This window comes from Jaculus jaculus, chromosome 11 (genome assembly GCF_020740685.1).
Source record: "Jaculus jaculus isolate mJacJac1 chromosome 11, mJacJac1.mat.Y.cur, whole genome shotgun sequence".
In the NCBI taxonomy this organism is placed as follows: domain Eukaryota; kingdom Metazoa; phylum Chordata; class Mammalia; order Rodentia; family Dipodidae; genus Jaculus; species Jaculus jaculus.
Window position 1 is genome coordinate 18,861,457 of NC_059112.1, and position 20,281 is coordinate 18,881,737.

The 20,281-nt window shown below is 41.1% G+C and overlaps 1 protein-coding gene across 2 annotated transcripts in view; it reads right to left on the reverse strand.

Moving 5' to 3' along the window:
• Positions 1-19,600, reverse strand: part of Gabrb1 (gamma-aminobutyric acid type A receptor subunit beta1) — a 409,215-nt gene extending 389,615 nt beyond the window's left edge. Inside the window, exons 1-3 of one of the 2 annotated variants that reach the window (XM_004658682.3) lie at positions 19,370-19,600; positions 19,052-19,143; positions 18,439-18,506 (exon numbers count right to left, since the gene is read on the reverse strand). In XM_004658682.3, coding sequence (XP_004658739.2) covers positions 18,439-18,506; positions 19,052-19,143; positions 19,370-19,449 — 240 coding nt within the window. In that variant the 5' untranslated portion in view covers positions 19,450-19,600. Of the gene's footprint in view, positions 1-18,438; positions 18,507-18,713; positions 18,819-19,051; positions 19,144-19,369 lie in introns of those variants that run through there. The other variant, XM_045130001.1, reaches the window with a different exon arrangement.
• Between the last annotated feature and the right edge of the window lie 681 nt (positions 19,601-20,281).

Below are 20,281 nucleotides of genomic sequence, written 5' to 3' on the forward strand. Positions count from 1 at the left end.
TATATAAATAAGTTTATTTCAACAAAGTTGTTTTTTTTTTTCCTTAAATTATGGTCTATGACTGCCTTCTACTTTATAAATACACTATCCATCTGCAGTAACTCCCTTTGATTTTTATTTTTGTAGATGTAAGCTAAATGATTGTTAAGTCTCCACTGCCATCATTTAGATCAGAAACAAAATAGATTATTTCAATCCATATTCCTCCATGAAGCAGGAACATGAAAAATATCTGCCATGAGCTATAAATAGATTTATAAATAAAAATTTGCTGTTTTAACCTCAAGATGTGATCTGTACTTCATCATGCAGCTTCCCGGTTCTGAGAGGACAGTGACTAAATCATCTATCCTTAGCATATTCCTGTTCGGTTTCATTCTCAGTGTTATCTGGGAGAATTCACAGAAGAGCTAAATGTACTGACTCTGTCCTTCCTCTACCCAGACATGTGTTGTTTCATTGGCCTCGCTGCCCTTCCTCTCAAGAAGCAGGGGGTGTGCTTCTCCTCTTGTGAGGTTGACTTGAGGCCCCTGTGGAGAATCCTACATGCAGAGAAGTTATCTCTACACTGACAGGGTAACTCTTGTGAATTGAGAACTAATACTCATACTTTTGGATTTTGTACATCTTCCACTTGAGTTCTGACAAGACATTCTTATAAGCAAACACGATGAGGGAAATATTCTAGGGACCGTCTTATGGACTGTGACATCATGGCCAATTTTGGGAGAAACAAGATCATGGGTGGTACAGGAATCCCTCTCCTTGGGCTAGCGAGATGGCTTAGCAGTTAAGGTGTTTGCCTCAGAAGCCTGAGGACCCAGGATCAATTCCCCAGTACCCACGCAAACCAGATGCCCATGGTGGTGCATACCTGTGGAGTTGGTTTACGGTGGGTTAGGCCCTGGTGTGCCCATTCTCTGTTTCCCTTTATCTGCCTCCTTCTCTCTCTCAAATAAATAAGTAAAAGTATGTTTTTTTTTGTTGTTGTTGTTTTTTAGAAAAGAAATCCCTCTCCTCTGTGACAGTCTTGTTTCTACTGTGTCTTGAATCATGAAAAAGAGATTTGCTAAGAATTACTAAAAACAAAAGCTCTGTCTTGAAAAATAGTCCAGGACCAAACGTACAGCACAAACCACAATGACTCCCTTTCTGAGGTTTATTTTGATGCCTGAAATTCATAATTTTATTCTTTCAGATGACAGTGCCTGGCCTTTCATTTGAGAGAAATAATAAAAAAAAACACTGTTTATGAAATAGCTTAATTAAGTCAAGAGCGAACTCCAAAACAGAAAGGGAATTAGAAATCTGACTCTGAAGTCAAACATGCCAGAGCCCTAAAATTCATCACAGATGTACCTTTCTGAATTCAACGTTTGATCTATGAAAAGAGAATTTAAATAAACCTACTGCAGGCAGCTCTCATAACAATACACATAAAAGATTTATTTTGGTACCTGATATATGGTACATGTTCATTACGTTTTAACAGCCAGTTCTATTCTTAACATTAAAGGATATTCTTTTCTTGTCTTAAACACACAGGTAGGCACAGGCTTCAGCTGAGTGAACCATGCTCAAATTCAAAGGGTATAATAAATACATTAGACACCTATCAAGCACAAACCCAAGACATTTTGACTCCAGCAGCTTGTGTGGCATTCATGGATCTATCAACTGCTCTGCTTCTTCAGTTGTCCTGAAGTTTGGTGGTAATGGCAATTTTGTCCAAGGTATGCTTGGGTAATGTGCACTCAAGGTTCAAATGTTAACCTATTCTAGGAAGAGACAACCTATGACTTCCCAACTACATGTACCTGGTCACCACCTATGAGCCTCAGTTATACACAGTAGCATAGATGATGGAAATGTGAGAATTATTTAATATCTTACTATGATGCATTTGTAACTATCAAAGAGAAATCTCAGAAGCTCAAGTTTCTTTCCCAGGAGGCTGTTCTTTCTGTTCTCACCCTCTTCCCTTGTACGCAGCATCCCTCTAAGCCAACTAGAACAGATATAATTATCTTTTCTTGTCCCCGAGGTTTCAAAGGAGGAACACTTCTCAAGCACTCTCAGAAGCTCCTTCCAGCATTTTCTCATTTATTACAAGCAGGATGTTCTTCCTGATGTCTAACCTCATCTTTGCTTCAGGTTATGTCGCTCTCGGAGGACACATCAAGTCCATTTCCATACCCATTTGTGTCTAGCTTCTGAAACCTTGCATCATGCACACAAAAGGCCTGCTATGATTTAAATCAGCAAACAGATCAAACATTTACATAAATTTGAAGGCATTAACCAAGCTATGCTTTAGTATCTGCACAACTTAATAATGAAAAAATTACAATCAACTGCTACTTCATTTCTGCTGGAATCCATGTTGCTAAGTACTCACCATGCTTCCTTGTCTTTGGAACTCCACTCTCAGTGTCATGATTGATGGTCTGACCGTTTAGTGACCTACCTGCCTCATAAAGACTCTGACATTGATGAACTTGCACAAATTGTAGCCCTATCACTAAGCAACTGTAAAACTTTAAGCATCCGACTTAACTTTTCCATATTTCAGCTTACTCATCAGTAGAAGGTACAAGAATGACACATATTTCATTTATCTTATGGGTTGAGGCAATGAATACTTACAACATAGTAGAATGGCATCTACTTTGTAAAAATGCTCAACATATGCTGCTTATTATTATCAAGATTCAATGATAATTTTCTAGGCTTGAAATTTTGTGTAATGAATAAATCCATCTCTGTATGTATTTGCTTATTTATTCATCCATTTACTTGTGTGTGATGTGCATGAAGGTATATGCATTTTCATGTGTGTTTGGGCACACATGTATGTGTTCAGGTGTGTGCATGCGTGTGTGTGTGTGTGTGCAGACCAGAGGATAGCCTCAGGTGTTATCTCAGGACTGTAAGCCACCTTGTTTTGTACTGTTTCAAACTGACCTAGAACTCTCCAATTAAGCTACACTGGCTGGGTGCGGTTGCTGAGATTACAGGCATGTACCACCACACCCAGGTTTTTATGTATGTACTGAAAATTGCACTTAATGCCTCATGCTTCACTGAGCTTTCTCCTCCACCCCTCTGTTTTCAGTATTATTATTATTATTATTATTATTATTATTATTATTTTGGTAATCTGACCTGCCCACACTTCTTAGGAGTATTTAACTGCACAAAATATCTATAACTTTCTACCTAGATATTATTCTCTTTCTGCACATCTCAGCTTTACTGCACTTCTCTATGTTGTAACAAGATGGAGCTCACCTGCAGGGCCATTTTTAGGTCAGTCTTGATCAACTATGACTACGTTCGGACAACTATGTTTTAACAGCTTACCATAGTGGATGCTCCTTGCTATGGTTTGAAGCTTCATTTATTAATATTTGATCCCCAGTGTAAAGTATAGGGCGGATGGAAACTTAGCCTGGATTTGTTGTTTGGAGGCACACTATTAAGAGGTGATTAGGACTAGATAAAGTCATTAGATTGGAGCCCCAATGATTGAATCTCAGTGGCTTCCTAATAAAAGAAACAGAGACCAAAACAGACATGCATACACACACCCACTCCCTGTCTCCTGAAATATGTTTCCCTGTGCTGCCTCAGGAAACTCTGAGCAACATGGCACAACCAAATGCCATTTATTTGCCTTTCACCCCCAGAACTATGAGCTACAATAAACTTCTTTTCTTTAAAACTCATTCATACAGTGGTATAATAAGATGAGCAACTGAAAATGGACAATGCATTCTTTGAAGGAATAAAATAAATCCTACCATTGCTAATAGCTATTTAGAGTTTTCACCAAGTTTCTTTGCTCCGAGAAAGCTCTCAATAAATGGAAGTACACCGATGGGTCTCATTTTAATTTATCTACAGACTTTAGTATAAAATTCCTCTTAGGCTATCTATCCATTCTATCTAGTTCAATTGTTGACATTTATTCACAGACAAAGCATCTTCACAGTGCCTGGTACATTGTAAGTTCTCAGAAAAATAGAGTGAGGATGATAATAACTGTGTAGACTGAATCTGAGTAGCCCTGCAAAATCATACTGAAACATAATCCTCAATGTGATTGCATTTGGTGATGGGTCCTTTGGGACATGAGTAGGTCATGAGCACACAGTTCTCATGAGTTATCATTCTTATCAGTATCCTTATAAAGATTCCCCAGAGAGCCTCCTTACTCTTTCATTGTATATGGACATAGTAAGAAGGCAAGTACACAGACCCTTACCTACCAGATGCTGAATCTTCAGTACTTTGATCTTAGACTTCACATGCTCCTGAACTGTGTTTACTATGATCCCAAAAGGACTGGAGAGATGACCTGGAGAGATGGCTTAATGGTTAAGGCACTTGCCTTTGAAGCCTTGGGAGTCATGTTCAATTCTCCAGATTCTCCAGATGCACAAGGTGATGAAAAATGTGTGAGGTTGCACACGTGCACAAGATAGTGCATGTGTCTGCAGATCGATTGCAGTAGCTGGAAGCCCTGGCATGCCAATTTTCTCGCTCTCTCTCTTTCTCTCTATTTCTCATAAAAAGGACTGGTGACAATGACAATGATGTTACTTGTAAATAGTATACTTTTTGGTAATCTGATCCCCCTCCAGAAACACCACTAAACGGTCAGGTACATTATTTTATTTAGCCTTCAATGATCCCAGGGGAAAACATTTCAAAGAGAAATCCAGATTTTGAATGACCCTCAATAACAAAAGCCTTGGCATTCCTATAGGGGATAGTATTGGCTCACATTTACTGACCTCAGACAATTTTTAATTGTGCCCGTCACTTTCAACAGTGAATGCTTAGTTAATAAATCACATGACCACTACAACACCAAGGTAACAGGTTTTATAGTGAAGAAGTTATAATTGAAATTTAGGAATCAGAGGCTGGAGAGATTGCCCAGTGGCTAAAGGTCATTGTTGCAAAGCCTGATAGCCTAGGTTTTATTCCCCAGTATTCACATAAAGCCTGACACACAAAGTGGCATGTGCATCTGGAGTTGGTTTGCAGTGGCAAGAGGCCCTGTTGTGGCCTGTTTTCTCTCTCTCCAAGTAAATACATATTTTAAAAAATTTCAATCAGGTAGAGCAGACGAATCAGCAATTAAAGGTGCTTTCTTGCAAAGCCTCCTAGTCCAGGTTCAATCCCCACTACAGGTACAAAGCCAGATGCACAATGTGGCACATACATCTAGAGTTTGTTTGCAGTAGCAACGGACATGCTTTCTCCTCTTGCTTCTCTCTCTGCTTGCAAATAAATAGAAAAAAATATATACTTAAAAACTTAATAATCACCCCAGATCTTCAATCCCTGGGTGAAATCTATGGAAAACCACATAGCCTGTTTCCTCTGCACATTGAGGAATAATGCCAAGTCCGAAATTTAGAGAAGCATGAGACGTTCATACACAGACTGAAACTGCTTAAGTTTGAGAGAGAAAAAGATCCAGCTATTCTCAGAGCAAAAATCAAGAGAAAATAACCAGGAGGAAAGATGGGAGAAGTTATATCTTTTTTTTTTTCCCCCTATCAGTTCTCAAAGAGAAGTTTCACATGCATGATGCCATGAATTCCAATTGCATGACAAAAAATGACAATGACAAATAAGACAACAATGCTTTGTGCCTAACGGGATTCAGCATTATCCGTGGCGTAAAAATTGGGAAAATTGGCTGAGTTTTGGAAACCATGGCAAAATGGTAAATAAAATACTACTTCTTGATATTCACCATGTTTTATGGTCCATGTGGCATATACACCTGAGCATACTTTTGTGCACATGCCATTGTGGCACTTGCCGCTTCTAGAAACAGGAAGAACAGAAAGTGTTGTCATTTGACAGGGAATGAGAATCAAAAGGATTAAGAAATATGAAACATTTACACTCGAGGATACAGATTAAGAAAGAACGTCACTCAGATGTTAAAGTTCTTCAGGAATAGAGGATCTGTGGTGCCACTCACCTGGAGAATTCGAATTTAACATGTGCAAGGGCCTGGGTTGGACCCACATCACCAGAAAAAAAAAAAAATGCTTAAAATACAACAACAGAAGCACAGTAAAGGGAAGGTAATTAAGGGAAAAGTGCATGTGCCAATTGGAGAGTGCCTGGGCTTGAGAAGCTGCTGTATTATACTTCCCACAGGCCAAATGATTTTTAACTATGAGATTAATAATCAAAATGACAAAAGAATATTGCCTCCTCACCCAGTCAGCATGGATGCCACGCCAACAGAGAGCACAGTTTAATTTGGCCATTTCACATCTTGGAATACACAATCTTGGCAGGCAAAACACGTGCTTGTCTGCTGTCTCAGCACACCTTGCCACATTTTCTAGCCAATTCCTATCAGTTCTCACATTTAGAAAGCTGTGAATGCTGGGGACAGCGTCAGCGAAGTCAAGCTTGCCCTCTCTTCTCATACCTTGTCCTAATCTCTGACCTGTAAGCAAGCCCTGTCTAATCATTCACCCTCTCATGAGCTCTCTGGGATAAATATAGGAATTGAAAATGAGTGTTAATTTTTTTTTTCCTCTCCTAGGGCTATTTGCATTTGAGCAGAAATCAAAGCTGAATACATCAAGCTCTAATAATGACATTCAAAGGTGGAGGCTTCTCAGTTAGTTCAAAACCACAGTCTGCATTTGTTCCTTCCTTACTTGGTCAGTAGAGTCTACCGCTTTCACTTGAAACAAAGTTCCATGCAGAGAGGGTAGACAAGATAAGCGTGTTGGAAAAAGAGGAACAGGCAATGTCTTTGCTCTTGGTTTGATTTGCATACTTCTGTGTGTTTGGCAGAACCATAGGTACAAATCCTTTAAAATGTGGAAAAGTAGGACAGTGACTTTGCAGAAAGGTACTCATCACATTATTATTTACAGAGTGTAACAGAGATTTTTCAACACAATAGGAAAGATGGCATCCTGTATTATCCTGAAAGTCATTGCCATGTGCAATTTCAGAGAGTCATGTTATGAAAACCCGTTCAAATTTCATGACCAAAAAAAAAAAAAGTTTGACGGAGTGTTTCCCTAGGTAATATTTGTGTAGGGACAGGAGATATGCGACAATGAACCACTGAGGACTCGGTCTCTTTCTCCAATATCCCTCTCCAAATTTTTCATTCTCCCCTCATTCTCTTACTCCCTACTGGAGCACTCCTAAAGATTACTTCTCAGCACACTCAGCCAGAAGTTTTCACTTGACCAGAATGAACTTTTGCAGTGAAACTTCTAGCTCTATGTGCAGCAACCGTACCTCAACAGTTGGCTGCAAATGGAATTTTTGTTCTCACGATGATGGATTTTAGATGTCTTAGCTGGGAAGGGGAAATGGACAAGTGATGACATTGGTGGTAAGTTTTTTTTTTTTTTTTTTTTTGTCACCACTTAATGTGGCACTTGTTTTGGCACATTTATAAGTAATAACCACATACTGTGTGGATGTGTAAATTTCAAACAAAATTGACACATTTAAAACAAACATAGCTCTAGCAGCAAAGTTATATGGAAAAAAATGACTAGATAGATACAGACATGATATACATATGTTAAATATCTTTTTGCATTAGTCAATTTTTGACTTCATATTTTCATATATGACAAAGTCCTTCATTATCTTTAAAAAGTTTTTTAGAGTTTTATTTCTTTCTTTAAAAAAAATCTTTAGGGCTGGAGAGATGGCTTAGCAGTTAAGCGCTTGCCTGTGAAGCCTAAGGACCCCGGTTCGAGGCTCGGTTCCCCAGGTCCCACGTTAGCCAGATGCACAAGGGGGCGCACGCGTCTGGAGTTTGTTTGCAGAGGCTGGAAGCCCTGGCGCGCCCATTCTCTCTCTCTCCTCTATCTGCCTTTCTTTCTGTGTCTGTCGCTCTCAAATAAATAAAAAATTTAAAAAAAAAATCTTTAGAGGAACCCTCTTCCTGATTGTATCACTTACTTTCTCATTGCTGTGTACAAATACCTGATCAGAAGCAACTTACAGAAGGGGAGAATTTATTTTGGCTTGTGTTTCCAGAGGGTCGAGTCCACGATGGAGGGGAATGCATGGCAGGAGTGGGGACCCAGAAATTACATCAGCAGCCAAGAAGCACAGAACAAATGATCAAAGGGGCTGGGCTAAAAGAAAAAAAATACCTCAAGGCCCTCCCCCAATGGCCCACTTTCTCTAGCAAGCATCCTCCTTGCAGAAGTTCTACAACTTTCCAAAGTCGCACCATCAGCTGAGGGTCAAGTGTTCAGATTCACAGGCTGTGGTCAGTATTTTACATTCAAATAACAACACCTTGTCTCCAGACCCCACAGCCCCCACGACCATCTTATGATGCAAAATAGATTTATTCAACTTTCAAAAGTCCTCATAGTCCTTAAAACTCCTATCACTTCAAACATTGAAAGCCAGGCTGGAGAGATGGCTTGGCTGTCAAGGTGCTTGCCTACAAAGCCTAAGGACCCATGTTCTCCTCCCCAGATCCCACATTAGCCAGAAGCACAAAGGCCAGGCAAGTGCGAGGTCATACATGCCCACTAGGTGGCAAAAGTGTCTGGAGTTCTACTGCAGTGCCTGAGGCCCTGGTGGGCCAGTTCTCTCTCTGTGTCTTTCTCTCTTTCTCTCCCTCTCTAAAATTAAAATTGAAAGCTTACACTTTCATCTGAGAATCAAGGCAGTCTCTTAACTGTGAACCCTGTATAGTCAAAATACAAGTTAAATACTTCCAACGTAGAATGGCACAGAAAAAACATTCCTATTCCAAAAGGGAGAAATGGAGGCATAACAAGAAAAGATTGGCCCAAAGTATGACCAAAACTCAGAAAACACTAAATTGTGCAACTACATGTTCAGTATCTGGGTCTTTTGATGAAATCATAGAGGCTTCAAAAGGCTTGGGTAGGAATGGAGAGATAGTTCAGCAGTTAAGGCATTTTCCTCAAAGCCTAATGACCTAGGTTCAATTCCTCAGTGCCCACATAGAGCCAGATGCACAGTACTGCATGTGTCTGGAGTTGCTGGGGTTTTTTTTGTTTTTTTTTTTTTGGTTTTTTTTGCAATGGCTGGAGGCCCTGGCGCACCCATTCTCTCTGTTTATATCTCTCTTCTCTTTCTATCTTGCTCTGCTTGCAAATAAATGAACACATTTTTTAAAGAGACTTGGGTAAGTTTGATTCCCCAGTGTCCACATAAAGCCAGATGTACAAGGTGGCACATGTGCCTGTACTTCTTTTGCAGTGGCTAAAGGCCCTGGTGCATCCATTCCCTCTCAATGTTTGCCTCTTTCTCTGTCTCTTGCAAATAAATAAATAAATAAATATATAAATAAATAAATAAAAATAATAAAAAAAAAACTTGGGAAACTCGTGGTGACCCACTTCCTCCAGCAGGGCTCCACTTCCTAAAGGTTGTGCCACCTCATACAGCACCCAGCACCGCCAGAAAGGGACAAGTGTCCAGACACATAAACCTATGGGGGACTTTACTTTTACATTGAAACAACAATAACAACAAGTTATGCTTTTTGTTTTTGATTTTCCCTTCTTTCTCGAGTACCACTCATTCTATAGTCATCAATCAAATTATCTTTTAACAATTTCTTAAATGTGTCAAAAAATATTGATAGTCCAGGTGCCAGGAAGATGACATTTACAAAAGGAAAAGTAGTGCTTAATTTTAAAAGCAGGCAGAAATGCATTTATCTACATATGCAGATAGAGTCGTGAGGAGATTCCATATCTGAGACTCTGGTTGTGCCATATGATGAAGCTGTTTCTATGGAAACAGCTCATGATTCATGGTCAGCATGAAATAAAATTCCAGATGAAGTTATAAGGTACATCTGATGGAGAAACTTTTAATCTCTGAATTAAAAAAAAGTATAAATGCTATTATTATTGCAACCTTTATGACTAGAAAAAAAATCTGTAATAATCTTAATAAAGTTTATCACGAAGATCCTGCAATTGGCTAGGAGCTAGCTAGGGAATACAAAGCCTATAATATTGAATTTTCTGGCGTTTACCTAATGAGGGAGAAAGTTAAAGCTATTACATATTTTAAATGAATGACTTTCAAAGTAGGCCGTCTTCTTTTTTGGGTAGTGTTGATCTGTTCACATGCCTCAGAGAATTCAATTTCCAGCAGAAGTTTTCCCAGCGTGGCCACATTAAAAAATCTCTAGCTGTGATTTTCTGTGGGTTTGCAAGTGTATGGAGATGCTCTGGAGTGGGAGCAGGGCTACAGGTGGTAGGAGGAAGAAACAATAGCCAGGCCATGGGAGAACACTCTAAGCACAGGTAGGATTTCAAATGTACGGTCTCTATGGAAACCACGAAGCTGAATTTCTTGACTAGAGAATTGTGTATCATTCCCTTGAAAATAATAAACCATAAGAAAAACAATGTTCTTCCTCTGAGTCATAAAGGTTACAGTAGTCAGGAATTCTGAGTTTTCAACAAATCTGTTCCTTTGCTTTTAGGAAGGATCCCAAACAAACTCATTCAAGTGGGACTCACCGCCGGAAACTTCCTTGACTAATCTGTTTGCATCAAGAGCAGGACATCTAACCTGTAAGTTTCCCTGCTATACATGATGGGTCTTCACCCATGCATGCGCCAGGTAGGAGTGGAACAGCTACCTACACCCTGCCTGTCACTTGAATCTACTGCCTAGATGTTTCTCTTTTTCTCTGAAGTAAACAATACAATCCAAATAAACCTTTGCACACACAGACTTTCTCGTTCTAAGAAGACATCTTGTCGGGTTGAAGGCTTGTTGGAATCTCAAAATCATATCCAATCGGCAGTTCACATATTTCCCCTTCATCTAGAAAGCTCCTGGAAGTCACATCTCATTTCATGGCGGTAAGCTTCATGTCTCAGGCCACACTTCTGGTCTCACTAGCAGTGTCTGTTATACTCAGTCTCATCTCAGCACCAGATGCACTTTCTACAGAACTCACACTGTTTTCCTGCAAGTTTCTCATGGAAGCACAATGTTCCAGAAAGGCTGAATCACTTTCAGGATGCAGTGAAGGGAGCAGATGATGTACAAGTGGTTTTTCTACGATTATTATTTTTTTTTTTTCCTGTTTGGAAAGACAACTAAAGGAGAATACAATGAGTTCTTCTCTAGAGGAACCTGAGGAATATATTATAAATTCTGCCAGGCTAGGTCTACTTAAATAAAGAATCATAATGCTATGCATAATTAAGTTGAATGCATCCCTCACTATCTTTGCATAATACCTTTTCTTCATATCTCTAACCAGCTGTTTTTGGGCCTCAGTGTTTTTATCTGTAAAAATTTGTGCTTATAAAGAGAATTGGAAGATATTTTGAAGGAGTCCATTTCAAGAGGATTACAATCTCCAGTATGCTACCTCAGTGCACATGTAATTGCCTCCTAACAGCACACTCTAACTTCATCTTCCTGATTCAGAAGCTATGTCATTGCAGATGGAGGGAGTTGATGTGTGATGCATCTCTTTCTGGGTTCTGTCTCTGGCCAAAAGTGGCCCAGCAGTTATCCTTCAATATGGAACCTCAGAGACCATCTAGGGCTCTTCTGTAACCTCTGTCATCTAACCAGTCACTACATCTCTCTGACTGGCCTCTATTTGAATATGGTTGTCATTGATTTCCACTCCTAAGACCACTGGACTATTTGAGGCATTTCTCTTTTGTCTGTTATCTACTTTAAAATGGCTTCTTAGCTTCTTAGTCAGAAAGTATGTCCTCCTGTGTTAGCTTTCTCTCTTTTATCTCCCACATAATTGAAAGAATGATCTATCTGAAAATGTAAAACATTGCCACTGGATGAAAGTATTTGGTGGGTTTTCTCTACTTGTAGATTAGGATCCAAATGCCATCATATTCATTTCCCAGCATCATTGTGTGCATGTGCATGTGCGTGTGTGTGTGTATGTTCCTTTCAGAAAATAAAAATGTGTGACATGTACCAAAAGTTAAAGCCAAAACTTCAAGAGATCATGTAGAGACCAGTAACTATCTCTAAAATGCAGTCTAATTCTCACTCAGTTTAAGTGATAATGTCTGTGGCTTCTACCTTATTCTTCCAGAAGTTGTTAACCAATGCATATAAAAACTAGCATATTTACCGAAAAGCTTCTTTTCGCACAAGTGAGAGCTTTCTATAGCTCTGTCCATACACCTCACATTTAAATGGATTTTTTTTTTTTAATTTGAGAGTGACAGACACAGAGAGAAAGACAGATAGAGGGAGAGAGAGAGAGTGGGCGCGCCAGGACTTCCAGCCTCTGCAAACGAATTCCAGATGCGTGTGCCCCCTTGTGCATCTGGCTAACGTGGGACCTGGGGAACCGAGCCTTGAACTGGGGTCCTTAGGCTTCACAGGCAAGCGCTTAACTGCTAAGCCATCTCTCCAGCCCACACCTCACATTTAGTCCTCAGTCTAATCTCTTGACGATACTCCCACTGCTGTTTCAGTTCTCACAGCGGTGAGTCACCTGTAGTTCCCAGAACACTCCATCCTGTTTCAGGCATGCCTGCCTGTTCGTTCACTTTTCCTTATGCTTGGCGGGTCCTTCTCCACTGAAATCTCCCCATAATTGCTAACTACCATTCCTCTCTAAGGTTCATTTCAAGCAATTAAGTCCATCTCCAAGCCTCAGAAATAATTCCTCTCTTTTCCTATAGGATTCCAGGCACACATTTCTATCAAAACACCCACCACATTGGTGTTTTTCTTTAAATGTTATTGCACATTTTCCTGTGCACTGTGAAAAGTCTTTAATGGGTTGAAACTTATCCTACTTTATTCTTATTCATACATGTTTGGCCATCTGTTTTATTCACTCGAGTGATTGAAGGACTGCTCTTAGATATTTCCCAATTAATCTTAAATTCACAATATATCAGGTTTTATTAGGGATGTGAGAGGTGGGGGAATCAGTCCTCTAAGAGGTGAAGGAGCAACAGGGACTGTAAATATTGTCAGAGAGTTGAACCAGTCTCACTATAGAGGGAAACTTCAACATCCAGCATGTTCTTGTGGCCAGCTTTGTGTGTGCGTGTGTGTGTGTGTGTGTGTTATTGATATGAATTAATTGTGAGCCTTTTATTAAGTCTAGGTGGCAGGAACTGAATAATGAATTACTATATACTATTATAAACTTTCTTGAGCACAATCTACAGAAAACAAATATTCTAAAGTATAGAAACACAACCCTAGTGTTGGAGAAAATTAAATCCAGTGCTCTTACTGGTAGTTACTATATATATAAATATATAGTAACTTTGGTTAACTATAAGAATATATTGATTTAGCTTCCCATTATCCTCATGTGTGACTTTGGCCTTTTAGCCCCTTTACTGAAACCTAAGTGAATTAGAACCTCATCAATCTTTCATTTTTCTTTTGAAATGTTTTGTGTTTTTGATATTGTAATATTTTGTGCATGCTCAAATGCTGAAGACCTTGACTTTTGGTGATTAAATAGGGTCACTTCTAAGACAAAGAATCATCAAAAGACTTTGAGAACTAAGACAGATGTTCACTTAACACAACCACCAGATTTACTGGTCATTTCTCAGCCACGTGATAGTAGGAGGATTTTTAGGTAATTTGTATGAATCCTTTGGGGTATCCAGATATTCAAAGAGAACCAGTGTCCATCTCTTTCATATCAAGTATTTTTTTTTTTTTAGTTTGATAGCAGTGGAGAAGTATTTCTAGCATGAATACAATGGATGGCACCAGATAGAAATGCTTCCAATTTGACCTTGGCCTCAGTGTTCAATACAATATAAACTACACGTCAGTCAAGTCTCATTTTGAGAACCATTGATCCAGTGTCCCTTGTTGCTGTCTGAGCAAAGGTGTTAAGGGAGAAAATGTTGGATGATGATGCTGTGAGTGAACAAAATGATGATTCAAGATGCCCCACATTGCACATGGTCATTATTACATTCAGCGGCAGTTCCGTAGATGCTTGAAGATTCGCTCATCACTCAGGAAATGAAGTGGAGAAACACTGAGTCTAATAGACAAATAAGATGGGATTATTTTTTTATTTATTTTTATAGGACTTAACTTTTTTCATTTTATTATGTTTGTATGCGGAGAAGGGGCTGTGTATGTGTGTGGCATACATGTGTGGCATGTGTGTGTGCGGGAATGCATGAAGACCAGAGGATGACATCTGTGTCATGCTCAGGAATGCCATCACCTCCTTTGAGACAGGGTCTCTCACTGTCCTGGAGCTCACCAATTTTGTTAGACCAGCTGACCTGCAATCCCCAGGGAGCTTCTGTCTTACTGGCCTAATGCAGAATGCCAGTCTTAATTCCAGACTTCACATTCAGAACTTGCATTTTTGCACATCTCTGCAGTGATCTGGGCACATTGGTAAGATTGAGAAGCAAGGCTTAGAGGAATACGTACAGTGAGAGTGGTTCTGAAAAGTGATTTCTATGCTCACCTTGCTAAAGGTGATTAAATATGACTAAAGTGTACACCAATGCCTATAGAACAAAATAATAAAATAATAGCCACAGTAGTAGATATCTGGCAAGTTAAACTTGTTTTTCTTTTAGTCAGTTTGTGACATTGACTCATTTTAGCTTTTGACATGGTTATTGTTGTTCTCTGGAATGCCAGTAAGAACACTTAATTCTTTTACCCACACTTGGTTGGAGAAAGGAATTAAACAGTGATCATATGATGGCTGCCTCTTGTTGGTAATGGTTTGGGGACTTATTCCTACTCAAAGTCAGGATTCTACACGGCAAGTATTCTGCAGGTGGACTCTTGAGCCAACCTATCTTTAGCTCAAGGGCATAGAACTAGATGCGGCATCTCTACTTCGTGATCCCCATCTGAAGTTAATAAGAAGAAGCACCTGTTAATGGAACTGTGAATGAAAATTTCAACCACCTGGTTGCATGCAGTCACTATCATTTTTCTCTGAGCTACCACCGCAAGGCAGAACGTTTGCCTACTACTGCTGTGCTTTACCAGGCAGATGTTGGTGATGTTTATGAGTAATCTCTGGAGGGCCTTATCTCCTTTCATTCCACCTGCCCCTTGTTCATTCCTAGTCAGCTGTGAGTGTGTGTGTGGAGGGCTTCGCCGAAATTCAGAAAATACAAAATTTGAAAGGTTTCTCAAAAAATAAGTGAAAAAAAACTATGGCTGATTTTTTTTTCTAAAATGACAATATAGAAAATGATAGCCCCATGTAGCTGCTATCACATGTAACAAAAGTTCACTATGAGGTTAAAAAAAAAAAAACTTTCCTAGTTTAATCAATGATATTGTGGACAAAAAAGGAATATGCCTTTTTCTCCACATTAGAAGTATTCTTGGAGATTGTAAATTCACTCATCACAATTTAATGATTCCTTTTGTCATTATTATTTATTTTAAATTTGCTTGCAGCTGATACAAAAAATATATCAGTTTGACAGAGTAATGTGCTGTTATGATAAGTGTTTATGATGCTTGATTGTAAAATTTCTTGACTATAAAAATTGCTTTTGTTTTTCTTTAAACAGACAACATTATAATCCAATCTGGAAATACATTTGACTTAGAGTATCACAGGAAAGGAACAAACTATTAACAGCACCTAATTCTCAAACCCATTCATTTAATGCATAATTATCATGACATTTTCTCAGCTATGGAATTGATAATCACAGTAATGAACAAAAATGGAAAAAGGAACAGTGGTTTTAACTTACATTTTCTGTAAAACTACCTTTGCTATATAATTTTGATACATTTTTCCTTAAATTAAGAGAAATAACCATATAAATTACTGCTTACCACAGTATCAAAGCATGCTTGCTTAATAACAAGAAACATATATTATTTTCCACAGACTTTTAATCCTACATAGTGTGTCCAAAGCCTGTTACAAACAATTCTCTTAGTTTGCAAAGGGCAGGACTAACCATCCAGGTTGTATTTATACCATCCTTTAGTCTTCAGAAAAAATCCCTCTGTATTTCCCTTTTCCTATTTCAAATCTATTTATCTCAATGTTTTTTTACTTCATAGATGAGAAGGTACAATAAACCCTGGGTATTGTTGGTAGCGCACATTGAAAGAATTAGTAAATAAGGGTCTATTATTTTCCAGCTTTTAGTGGCTGCTATTTACCTATGATTTCTCTAATGACATTGCGAATAGATTATTACAATTTGAATAAAATGTATTATTATTCTGGGTGGCTAAGTAAAAACGAACATACACACACACACACACACACACACACATATGTTGGTTTTATGTATATAAAGGTGCAGTGAATTAACAGAGGGTATTTAACCATCATTAGGAGGAGACACACACACTGTCCTTTTCCTTGGTTTATGTATAGTGTCCCCTCAGTAAATGCTAACACAGAGGTTGCTACTGCTGTGGTTGTTTTGGTTATCAACAACTTATCTATTCAGTTAAAAAAGAGAGGGTATATGCAAATATAGTGCTTTCTTTATATCTCTGTTCCTCTCTCTCTCTCTCTCTCTCTCTCTCTCTCTCTCTCTCTCTCTGTGTGTGTGTGTGTGTGTGTGTGTGTGTGTGTGTGTGGTGTTTAGGGTCAAACACAGGTTCTTAAAGTTCTAGAAAGCTTTGGTACCCTCTACAGTAAGGAAGACCACTGACAAAGGAATGAGCTTTCTGAAAATTCTGTGTTCTACATTATCTATGTGGATGCTTACATGGTGCCAAAATAAGTAACTGGAAAGGAAAATACCATCATTGATCTGCATGATAATGAATTGCTAAGCCAATTTATTGTCTCATCTGCCCACTTGTATTTGCAATCATTGGTCACAATTTACATATGTATGCCCATATTATTCCATTCCTCTGAGTGCCAGTAGAAAGTTGCCTTGTGGCAATGACACCAAGTAAATAAAATATAAATCTGTTTCTTTTAATAAAAACTCTTTGCCAAATCAGAAAAAAAGTGTGTATTGATTCTGAAAAGGTAGGTGTCTCAACATATCAGAAGTCATCAAAATGCTATCTGAAACAATCAGAGACATTTTAAAATCGCACTTTAAATTAGCTGTTGAAAACAGAGTTTCACATATAAGAAGCAGAAATGGATAGCAGCTGCTTTATTCATTCTGATATTATTCAATTGGCTGCAAGTGTTTGTATTCCTTCCTGACAATCTACAAAAATGAAAAATAATAAATCTTAACACACACACACACACACACATTGACATACTAGCAATGGAGTGAAAGTTCAATAACCATTATAAGCATCGTGAGAAGATAAAGTACTACGAGGTATTTGTCTAAATTACTCAAGACGTCTAAATTTCTGCTGCCATATTTTTCCCCTCTAGAATAAAAGTGGCATGTTCATGAGGCGCTGTCCCTGGGTGGTAGATTCTAGAAAAGCAACAGGCTTTTTCCCTCTGAACTCCTAATAGAAGACTGGTACCCACAGTGGCTGGAAACAGCCATCCTGAAAAGTGGAATCCTTGGATATGATCCCTTTGCAACAGCTCCAGAAATCAGGGAGTAGGGTGTTTTGGTGGGTGGGTGGGTGGGGGAGATGAAGAAATGCAGTCATTTATTCTGCTTGAAATGAAAAGCTTGTGCTTGTTTTTTAATTGCCTTCCCCATTTAAAGATTTTACCCCCCCCCCCCTTAGCTTTCTAGATTAAAGCAGTCTTCTAGCCGGACAAGTTTTCTCCCAGCTGAAATTTGCAAGATGTACAAAGACAAATGCAGGAGTCCTCACGTGGGAACGATGCCAGCCACCCAGAACCAGCGTGGACACTTGGGTTAGCCAGCAGAGAACTGTCCTCGTCACCCCCCAAACCACCTCCCCCAAGCCCCCCAGCCTGTTGCTCCTGTCACCCTCTGGGCTGTCGCCTGCAGGAGGGCGGGGACCCTGCATCTCAAGGGAGCCTCCCTTATTCGCGAACCACCGGACCTGGCGGGGATGGTGGGGGGGGGGGGACCCCCATGCAGGCCGCAGGGCCACCAGCAGATGGTGTCCTGTTCGCTGCACACCCGGGAACCCCTGGCTAAAGTAGCGGTCAGCCTCGGCCCGGGCCAATCCGCGGTCGCCACAGTCTCCCATCCTTCCCGAAACGCTTCCTCCTTGGAACACCGCAGTGGCCCCGGGCGCGCGTGCGGGGTGTCGAACCCGCAAACCGTGGGGCCGCCGCGAGCCCGCGCGCGCGTGTGTGCGTGTGCTGGAGTGGGTGGGTGTCCACGCGGAGTGGGACCCTCCTCGTCTCCCCCCCCCAGCCCTCCCCACACACCCGGGACCGGGGGGGGGGAGGTGGCGAGGTGACCGCCAATGGACAGCAGAGGACACGAGGGGACAGGTCCATCTCGCATCTGCGTGAGCCCGCCGCCGCCCAGCGAGCCCGCGGGGAGGCCAACTCACCATGTTCACTTCGGAAACCATGTCTATGCTGGCCACATCGATCCGCATCCCGACATCCACGGGGGGCCCTGCGCGAGGGGGTGGTCGGAGGGAGGGGAGGGATGGACTTCATTAAGGATAGTCTCCGAGGGACGGACAGCGGGCTGCAGGGACCCGGGGCTGGGGGAGGGCATCCCAGAGCTTACTACCACCTGCCAAGCGGGCTCCATCCCTCCCCTCCCCTCCCCTCCCCAGGGCAGGGGGGACAGCCTGGGAAAACAGGTGTGGGCACACACCCCTCGTGATGCGGTGACTGCGCAGAGGGTGTGTCGGGGCCCGGGGAGAGGGACGACTCAGCCCGAGGACGCATCCACCTGAGACTGGGAATCCTGGCGTGTGTGCGTGTGTGTGTGTGTGTGTGTGTGTGTGTGTGTGTGTCCGGGGCGGAGTACTGCACGTTCACAAAAATGGTTAAGATGATTTTTTTTTTTGAGTGTGTGTAGGGGGGCGAGGGGGTTGGGGGGGGGGAATATTATCATTGACAGGAAAAAAAATAGGTGAACTAAAGATGGGTTACAGGTTGAAATTAAAAATAAATAAATAAAATAAAAATTTACAACAGATCAACCATTACCTCCAAAGTCCGGCCGCAAGCGAATGTCATATCCTTTGAGCAATCTGTCCACTGTCTCTTTCACGTAGGACATGTTGCTGGGTTCGTTGGCGCTGAAGGGAAGAAGTGGGGACCATGTTCAGAAAGAGCGGAAACTGCGAGCAGACATTTAAAACAAGAAAACAAACAACCCGAAAAGACACAGGTACACCTATCCCCCAATAACCGCATACATGATCCAGCATGCGAAAAGAAAAAAAAAAAAAAAACCCGAGAAAAATAAATAATAAAAGGACAGAGACAGACAGACAGACCGACAGACAGAACAAGGCAGCCCACCTGTGTGCACAACAGACCATGGCGATCATCACCGGGAAAGACAAGAGCCCCAGACTCTCTCGGTTTTGCACTGTCCACATCACTAACTCCGATGCAAGGATCGTCTTTTCCTCGGCGAAGATTCAAGGAATGCAACTTAAGTCCGCGGCTGGGCAGTAATTCCCCCGGAATGGACCTGCGCATGCGCAGAGGGCACTCACTACCAAAAGACACCTTGTGCCTTGCAAACAATATTCCTAGTGGAACAGGCAACAGATTTCCACCCCTGTAAAGTTCCTGTTCGGGGTGCTCCGCGTTCTCTGGGCTGCCACAGGCAAGCTGCCGTCTCTCCGCAGCAGGCAGGGGAGCTTTGGGTTGTATGCATGTGTGTTCTGGTGTTTTCTTCCCTACACTGCAGGTTGCTGTGTCTCCTTCCTTTCGGTCCTCAACCTGATTTATTTATTATTATTTATTTATTCGTTTATTCTTTTTTTCTTTTCTTTTCTTTTCAAACGGGGCTTTGGGTGATCTGGCTGAGGCTTTTCTGTGATTTGGCATCTTTCTCTGGGGGGCGGTTCTCTGGTCGCTTGTGTGAGAGGAGGGGACCCAGCTGGGGAAGAGGATGACCCGGGACAGCCCTAGAAAGAGAAGGAACTATGCAGGAGAATCTGGATGGATTTAGCAGGCGACTTGGGATGCTGGGTTCTGTGTAGTTCTTTCCTGGGGAGGGAAGATACAGAGAAGGGCTGGGCAACTTTTCAGCTCATCCCCCTGGAGTTCCTCCCTCCAGCTCCATCAGGAGAGTGTGCAGGAGGTGAAGGGAACACGTGTAAGGCCCACAGTGGCTCTGCCAGGGGCCAGTTTTCCTAGGGCCTTCTTCCCTCGCAAGGACCATTGTTCTTAGGTCTCAGGTCTCTTGCTTAAATTGCTAGC